Source organism: Falco cherrug, chromosome 5 (genome assembly GCF_023634085.1).
Source record: "Falco cherrug isolate bFalChe1 chromosome 5, bFalChe1.pri, whole genome shotgun sequence".
NCBI lineage: Eukaryota > Metazoa > Chordata > Aves > Falconiformes > Falconidae > Falco > Falco cherrug.
Genome location: NC_073701.1, coordinates 1,020,465 through 1,029,547, shown reverse-complemented (window position 1 = coordinate 1,029,547; position 9,083 = coordinate 1,020,465). Strand labels below are relative to the sequence as shown.

Below are 9,083 nucleotides of genomic sequence, written 5' to 3'. Positions count from 1 at the left end.
TGTTTCCCAGTCCTATTCCCACAGTCAATTTTTATGACATATCTTTAATTATTCAAAACACATTTCTTACTCTTTTCAGGTCCTGTGTGAAGCAGCAGGCTTCAGTTAGCTGAACATTATTGTTAAGCCCCACTTTGTTTTTAAAGTACTTCAAAATTCTTGTATAAATTTCCCTCCACTCTAATTAAGGTGAAGGATGTGGCTGTTACATACAAAAAAAATCTGCTCCGTGTACCCTGTCGCAGTATTAAACCAGAATCCCCCAAACGCATCCTGCTTGGAGCTACCAGGCAGTACAGAGCTGATACTAAGATCCATGGCTATGGAGCCAATACTAAGAAACAGGTACTCTTACACCACCAATTTTGTTAAGGGACCACCTTATCTTATCCACCCATCTTAGCCTCCAAGCCAAGGCTAGGGAGATGTCAAAATACTAGACCACTGCAATGGAAAGACAAGCTCCTTCTGGACTTGTTGCCACTGTCAATACAAAAGACTGGGAAGAAAGGAGATACTTGCTTAAAATCTAAATGGTAAACCTTAGTAAAGTGTACAAATGTATCTTTTCACTTCATTAATTGCCACTGTAAAGTTGGAAAACAAAGCAGAGGTAGTTTTGCATACCTGTGTGGTCTCATCGCAGTAGAAACTCTCCCAGTCCAGCAAAACCTAGTTTCTGAATCTGTACATTTGCTGTCTTTTTTTTTACCACGGCAGTTATTTGGTGAAAGTTGTTAGGAGTAAACACTTCCGCAAGTGAAAGTCCTAGCATGGGTGCATATGATTGTACAGGAAGATGCTTCCCCAGCTGGCATATACTTTAGAGTTACATGATGACTATTTAGGTCTCCCCTCTCCCCCAGCCTCATATATTGATACTTGGGTAACTACTGTAGTAACAAAGCCACATACGCTAACCCCAGCGGTTGTCACATGCCACCCCCCACCCCGGAGTTTGCTACTTCCATTACATCCTATTGTTAAACCAGTAAATACCTCCTAGTTAGATGAAGGACCCGACTGATGAGTGGGCGCACTGCCCAGAAGGTCTACACATCTCACAAAGGGAAGCAGAACAGCCTACTGAAGCAGTCTAACGTGCTGGTTTTGCCTGGGGTAGTTCGTTTTCTTCACCATAGCCGGTATGGGGCTGTGGTTTATATTTGTGCTGGAAACGGCGCTGGTAACACAGGGATGTCTGTCACTGCTGAGCAGCGCTTACGCAGGGCCAAGGCCCCTTCTGCTCCTCAGGCTGCCCCGCCAGCAAGTAGGCTGAGGGGCACAAGAAACTGGGAGGGGGCACAGTGGGGACAGCTGACCACAGGGGTAATTCCTCCCCATACGGCATCATCCGCAGCATATAAGGCTGGGGGAAGAAGCAGGAGGGGGGGGACAATCAGTGATGGCGTGACCTGCCTGCGGTGGGAAGTGGTGAATGAATTCCTTGTTTTGCTTTGCTTTTGTTTTACCTATTAAACCTGTCTTTATCTCAACCCACGAGTTAGCTCCATTTTACCCTGTTGATCCTCTCCCCCATCTCACTGCGGGGGGAGTGAGCGAATGGTTGTGTGGGGCTCTTGCCGGCTGGGGTTAAACCACAACATCTAGAGTAGTGGTTCTCAACCTTTATTGATCTACAGATGCCTGTGTATTTTCCCTTGTAAATGTAAACATCTGCATACCAAATTTAAGCCTCCAGCTTTTCAGTTACCTTACAGACCTCTTAAAAATGTTGTCCAAGGACCACAAGGTAAAGGCCAGCGCTTTTGGAGGGATCCTTATATGTACACCAGCAGGAGGCTTACAACTTCAGAGTCCTGTTGGTTCCCTTTTTACTGTAGAGGTACAAATTCAGCTCTTCCCACCCTTTAACATTCTCTGTTCAGAGGTGCCTGCTCTGTATTTCCTTCTCTTCAGGAAAGACTAGATGTACCCACACTTCATTCTTACAAACATCAAGCAACTGATCTGCAGCACTTGCCCCCAGGATGGTTAATCAGCTTTATAAATGAAAAAGGATGCCAAAGGCCCCAAATTATAGCTGTGTCCACGTTCCAACAACATACCCTAATTCAGGAGCAAAACTAGGCATAGACTCTAGTTCTTTGGTGTCATGATTTCTTTTCTTGCAGTTTTTTTTTTCCATTCATTACACAGACACTACATGAAATCGAAATGTTTGTTGGACCAAGTTACTACATCTCTCTAGTACTTTGGTGTTCTACTATACAGAAACAAGAAACCATGCACACAAATTTAATCTGTTGTACCTGAAATGACGATTGAACAGGTACCTATCTTGTAGTTAAGGAAGCGTACAGAGCAATTTCATTCTATGTTCTGAAACTGCACTAGTAAACTTCGGCAGCTTTTGGGTACATTACCTGCAAAGTATTAGAAGAAAATCCTAAACATGATATATATCCTTTAGTTGATATAAAGATGATAAAATAATCAATAAAAATATAGAAGACAGGCAGAATCTCATAATTATATTCTATATTAGGAAGAAAGTTGGATGATGTAGACAAATCTGTGAAATAATGAAATATTACCTATTGCCAATGAGATTTAGGAAGAAGTTTAGTTCCACCCATTCAATAAAACATCCTAGGAGTTGCATAGCTAGAAACTGACAATCATTAATTTTAAAAGAATTATCTGGCAAGCAGATGGAAGCGATGGGCTTTCTTTTCCAAACAACTTTGGAGCTCTGAACGTGTTCCAGAAGACCAGAAAATACTTTAAAAAAAGTATTTGAAAAGTAAATGGGATCATCCAGGTTGCTGTAAGCCAGTTAACCTAACACTGGTTTGATAAAATCACAGTGTAATTGATCGGGGTTGCACTCAGCTAAGAAGAGAAACATAATGCTATTTGGTTTAATTTAAAGAAAAAGATCTCATTAGAAGAACTACATACCCTTTTATGGCAATGTAAGTTTGGAGGCTCAAGATAACCGTCTAGGCCTGATGCAGCGAGACTCCCAGCTGAGCACTACACAGCCTGGCCTGGCCGTTCATAAGGGAAAAAGAAAGGCAACAGGTAAGGACTACACGATGCAGCCAAGCCTTATTGTGAGACACCTAAACCAGCTGAATTTAATTTTAGCTGTTTGGAAAGATGAATACAGTGACTTGATCATGGCCTGTAATTCATTACAAAAGAGAAAAAAAGAGTTCTTATAGCAGAAGACTTTAATGTACTGAACAAAGCTATAACAAGACCCTATGGATTTAAAACAACAACAAAAAAAAGGAGTAAAATAGAATGGCAGTTTTCATGGCAGTGATAACCAACAAAAAAAAACTCTTAAAAAGGGACATGGCTGATTAACCATAAGGCTTTAAATTATCAAAGTCTTAAATCTTTCTTCAAGATTTAACTGAATTATAGACCAGCAATACTATCATTAGTCACGGCTGAGATTCAGTTCTGTTTGCGGGCGACTTTTCTAAATGATTTCCAGCCTACGTGATGTTTCCTTTTAAAGCAACAACAATTTGCAAAATCCAGCTAAGAACAGACAACCAATTTGGTAAAGGACAAGAAGAAAAAGCGCTACCACCTTCCAGCAAAGATACAAGATGCAACCTAATACAAAACTCCAAAGTTGCTGTCAAGTCTCCTTGGGTACAGACATACGGAAAGAAATGGACAGGCATCACAAAGAAAATGCAGGGTCAAAGAATTCAGGGAGCTGAAAAGGAAGGACCATGGGATCTCGTTAGAGGATCTTCCACTCTTGTGAGTGGGAGTTCAATAATTAAACCATTGTTGCCTTGAGTGCACAAAGCTGAAAAGCTGCAGGCTGTGGAACCTGGGGCTTCATCTCAACAGGGAAGAATTCTGTACAGATACAACACTTTGCATCCCGCAGGTAGCAACTATACTTTTTAAACCACCTGAAGCATTCTGAATATGTTAAACAGCCTTGGGAATCCAAACAGAAGACCTAATCCAAACTCAAATAAGTGTCAAAGATAATGAGAGCAAGGTATCTTCAATTACTTCTACACCAGCAACAGCACTCTGGGTGAACAGAGAAATAAGAAATTCTCATTGATTATGAGAAAAAAAAGCCTGGAACAAAGTGGCATTTCTGAAACTCGATGGGAAAGTCCCTTAGTGAAAAAACATCAATTTCTTCCTGGGCAACAGTAAAAGCTATAGGAGCAGCAGCAAACTGCACAAACACAAGCAGTAATACCTTTGAAATAACTGGTAACACAAGAATTGTAGAGCCTGAAAATACATGTGGATCCCCATGCTAGGCAGTAGATTCCAAGAAGGGGAAGGATAGCAGCCATTAGAAAACACCACGTCAAACCCGGGATGAGGAAAGGTGATTTCAAGCACCTTTAACATACAAAATGAAAAACCACTGCAAGGAATTTTAACTTGTGAGCCATTCCCCAGGGAATTTAACCAGTCGGCAAAACATCTTTCCAACTTTTAAAACTGTAGCTTTCTTAATACAAGACACTGCACCTAAAACAAGTCAACTTTTCACACTTCAAGGTGATAGATACAAGACAAGATAATAACTTGAGTGAAACTGGCAATTTTGTGCTGTCCATATAGAATACGGACACGCAGAGGAGAGCCACGGGCAGTAATAAACCTGTGCTGAGTCTGTGCTAATTTCCAAGGTGAGCAAAACTATTAAGCAGGTTGTCCATGAGAAAAAAGAAGTAAGGCAGAAAAGTGTGAATTAAAGTCTTCTGTAACAAAAACTTACTATGTGGCCAAAAAAGCCCAAATTCCACAATCAAGAAAGAGGAAAACTTTTGGTAAAAGCTCATCCTGGGTTCAGTGAGAAAGTGTGAGCAAGAAACAATTAAAACACCACACACACACACCCAACCCTGAAACTTAACACGTGGAAAAGGGGAAGGCCAAACAGCAACTGACATAAATTAGACATTATAAAATAGAGAAAACTGTTAAGGAAATCTTTGTGGCTAGCAGAACTACTGGTAATAGGAAAGGGGTTTTGGATCGTCCTTTCTTTAAATAAAAAATAAACAAAGTAATCTTACTCATAGTACTGATCACTAGACACAAATGGTGAAAATGCTAGTGACACAGAACAGGAAAATCAGTCAACACATACTTCCAATTCCATATTCAGAAAGAAACGGGATGTGGCAGTCAGACGAAAATAGCAACTTCTATCCAGTACCTTAGTATCAAAGCAGGAGAACAGACAGTCTACTAGGGATGTATATTTTTAAGCCAGCAAAGAAACAGGAATCCTAAAAGAGTTCACTAACAAGCTCTCTAGCCCATTGATTCCAATTTTAATTAAACTTGGGATATTAGAGAAATACCTTAAGACATTCATGACAGTATTCCCAAAAGGCAAATAAAATGACTCGATGCCAAAATTATGGAAAAGCTGTCGAGATGAAGAATTAGTGAATGAAAAATAAAACCTCTAACCCAAAGATTTTATGAAATAGAGGTTTTGTAGAAAAAAAGGAAAGAAAAACCCCAAACCTTAATTTCATTCTTAGATGACATCATTATACATTTGGTTTAACAAAGGGGACTGCATAGGTGCAACATACTTAAATTTTTGTAAGGCATTGACCTAGCACCATAAGTCAAAAAGATTTACTGTACATAATCACATACTAAGAGGATTAAGAAATGCCTAGCCTGCAAGTCTCAAAAAGAAGCTAATAAAAAGTTGCACTGAATGATCCTTTTCAAGTTAGTGTAGGTCAGATGCAATATAGCATTTTCAACTTGGACCTCAAAGTAAAAAATAACAACTGATACAGTTTGTGGGCGACAAAACTGGGAAAGCGTTGTGACCTGGTCCATCAGGAAGCCAGGTCCATTCACACAAACTGGACTTCAAACAGCCTCACATTAAGTATCTAGGAAGCAAGAACTCAGACCACACCTGTAGAAAGGGGGAACTACTATCACGGAAAGCTGAGACGTCGGATGATCCAGGGGCCACACCAGACAAGAAGCTAATGCGAGCTCCTGTATAATGCTGCGAGAAAAGGACGAACGCAATCCTCTGCAGACTTAAGGCAAAGGGCAGGGGGACCTTGTCCATGGCACTGGGGTTTGAACACTCAATTCTGAAAGGAACATTTTTACAAGATACTGAAAAATTGTACAAGATGTAGAAAGAAAAGACAAGAATAATTCATGGGCTGGAGGAAATCCCTTACAATGGAAGATTTAAGCAGTTCCATCCATTTAGCTTGTCAAAAAGTGGACTGAGAAGTGACATTACAGTGTTTAAATACCAGTCCAGGGGAAAAAGCCCCACTGTGCTCTAAGGCTGTCTTTATCAGCGGGATGGACATATCCAGAACTAGAAACTGGAAGCCAAAGCCAAACAGATCCAAAGGAGAAATCAGGTTTCAATATTTAAACAGCGAGAACACGAAGCCCTTGCAGCAGGCTACCAATGGAAGGGATTGTCTGTGTCCCAGTGCCTCAAAATCAAGCCAATGCATTTTGTCAACACATACATCAAACACATGTTAATTCTTGGGGCTCAATATAGGATAAATGGGTTGAAATGTCACCTGTGAATAGCAGGAGTCAGATCAGACAGCTTCTTCTAACCTAACCTATGGATCTACAGAACACTCCAACCATTTGCAGCCAACCCTGGTGACTAAACGCAGAAGAAAAGAAAGTTTCTGCCACAGGCTCCGCAAGGGCAGAGCACAGAGGGCAGAGCTCCTCGCTTCCCTTGCACGGACCGTAAGTCTGCCCCGGGGCAGCAATGTGCTACCCTCGATGTGCTACCCTCGTGTCCGCCCGCACAGCTGCTCGGGACCCACAGCAGCACGATGCTCGTGCCGTGGTCAGGTGCAGGGGGAAGGAACACACATCACAGGGGCAGGGTGCTTGCAGCAGCACCTTCAGGGAGCCTTTTACACCAATTTATTTCTATACAAGGTGGTTAAAAAAAAAAAAAAAAAAAAAAAGCAGCCCCTATTGGTTGTTCATACAGAAGTCTGGGAGATTCTATAGGCTTTGGGTGGGTGATTGATTTTAAATCCCAACAACACATGCTTTTTCCCTTGCCTTCTCATTCTCTTCCGAGTCAGCCTCCATGATCCAAAGAAACTAACAAGTGACACACAAGACTGGTAGTCATGTGGACCAATAAAATAAAAAGGGAAGGAGAATTGAAGACGAAGAGAAAGGGAAAAACAAACAGATTGAAAATAAAAATTCGCCAGGATAATGCGTTTTATAAACACAGAGATAGAAACAGTTACAGCAAGGACAGAGCGGGCCGGGGTGGGGAATAGATATTTATATATATATATATATATATATAAATTCAAGGGGCCTTCAGTTTATTCTTGTTGGCTCCCTCTTCTCATTAGATTGGTCTCTCTGTGGGGATCTTCATCCCCTTCTCTCCACTGTCCACCTTTTGGGGATTCTCTCCCATGACCAGGGTCCAGAAGAGGCCACCACTGCCATGTGAGTCCAGCCCGTCTTGGCAAGAGGGAGCCTGGGAGAGCGCTCTGCTGGGAGGTGAGCAGGAGAAGCTAGCCTTTCCCTGCCTCCTGCCGGCTCCTTGAAAAGACTGGTCTATTCCTCCTCCTCCTTCCCTTTGGGAAACTGGGGGCAGGACAGGTGTGTGAGAGTCAGAACTGCTGTCGTTCCGCCTTTCAGGAAAGGGAGTAGAGAGAAAGGTGATGATTATTTTGGCAGTCTCTTACCCTCCCTCCAGTTGCTTTTTGGTTTGTTGTTGATGCCTGCAGGCTTTTCTGAGGAGGTGGGGGGGGAAGCAGGAGGGAGAGAAGGAGGAGTACAAGCTGCTAGGACATCATCCACAACAGGCAGGAAGAGCAATGAGCAGGAACCCACATTCCTACGGGGCCTTGGCCATCGTGCTGCTCAGACAGCTGGGAGAGAGAGGCAGCAGCCAGTTCAGACAGACTCCTCTCTATTGCTCTCCACCAGGGGAGGAGAAAGAGTGCAATACTCCACAGCCCTCGGGCAGTGCAAGCACCTGTCCGGCCCAGAGAACATGCCTCACCTCTCCCCCCTCACTGGTCTCACCTTCCACTGGGGAGAAGGTTTCTCCCATCCAGTCCTTGGGGCAGGACGAGCGACCCCTCCTCCCTTTCACAAGCAGGAGGGACAGGAATGGATATTTCTCCCTTAGACACTCAAGAAAATCCTCAAAGAATCCCATCCAGCTGTGAACCCTGCCACTTTCTTCTGTGGCCTGCTGAAAACATGTGTCCGAGCCCCTGTACGTACAAGGACCGTCTCTCCATCCCATCCACCATGCGTGGCTCGACATGCACCCCCCCTTCATACACATCCTACAGTGAGAGAAGGCAAAACCGGGGCCTTTCTTTGGGTTTGAAAGGGGGGCTCTTGCATGAGGAAGTGATCCCAGCACAGGAAAGGGGCTCTTGCACAAGGAAGCATCCTCCTACCAGGCAGGCTGTTGCACAGAAGGAGCACCCCCTTGAGACAGGCTGTTGTTCAAGGGGCTGCCATGAACAGGGTTACACGGCCAGAAGAGGCTGTTGCAGGAGGAGAGGCCGGAGACTGTTGCACGAGGAGAGCCGCTGCGCAAGCGGTGCCCCTGGGCGCAGGCTATGCACAAGAGGCTTTCTGCTCCCTGGGTTGAGGTCTCTCTAGGAGCTGGAGAGGTGCTCCACTTGGATGGCGCTGGTGCTGACAGTGAGGCAGATGTCCTTGTGATGCTCTGAAGTCTTGTAAGGAGTCAGGTCAAAGGAGCACTGGGGGGGAGGGTTGGGTTGGTTAGTGTCTCCAGAAGGGCCCCCTGCCGCCCCTCCACCCTGTGGCTGGAAGTGCTGCTGCTGCTGAGAGGCCTGGGCTTGCGCCTGAACCACCTGCTGCTGTGGGTCAGGGATGTTGTGTTTCCGCATGTGCTTCATCAGATACGTCTCCTGCAACGGGAAGAACGGCGTGAGAGGAGGGGATGGCGTTCGCAAGAGCCAAAACCAACAGGGAGGGACACAACAGCTCAGGGGGCTGCTCCTGTTGGATCTGGAGGAGCTACTCCCGTGGAAGCACGTTGGCTTCTGCTACCCCCCAGCGCAGCA

The 9,083-nt window shown here is 44.2% G+C and overlaps 1 protein-coding gene across 12 annotated transcripts in view; it reads right to left on the bottom strand.

The window, feature by feature from the left end:
- Window positions 1-1,613: 1,613 nt before the first annotated feature.
- ZNF384 (zinc finger protein 384) overlaps window positions 1,614-9,083 on the bottom strand; it is a 30,104-nt gene continuing 22,634 nt past the window's right edge. For all 12 annotated transcript variants that reach the window (XM_055712726.1, XM_055712722.1, XM_055712724.1 and 9 more), the window contains one exon: window positions 1,614-8,927. In XM_055712726.1, the coding sequence (XP_055568701.1) occupies window positions 8,652-8,927 (276 nt within the window). In that variant the 3' untranslated portion in view covers window positions 1,614-8,651. The remainder of the gene's footprint in view (window positions 8,928-9,083) is intronic.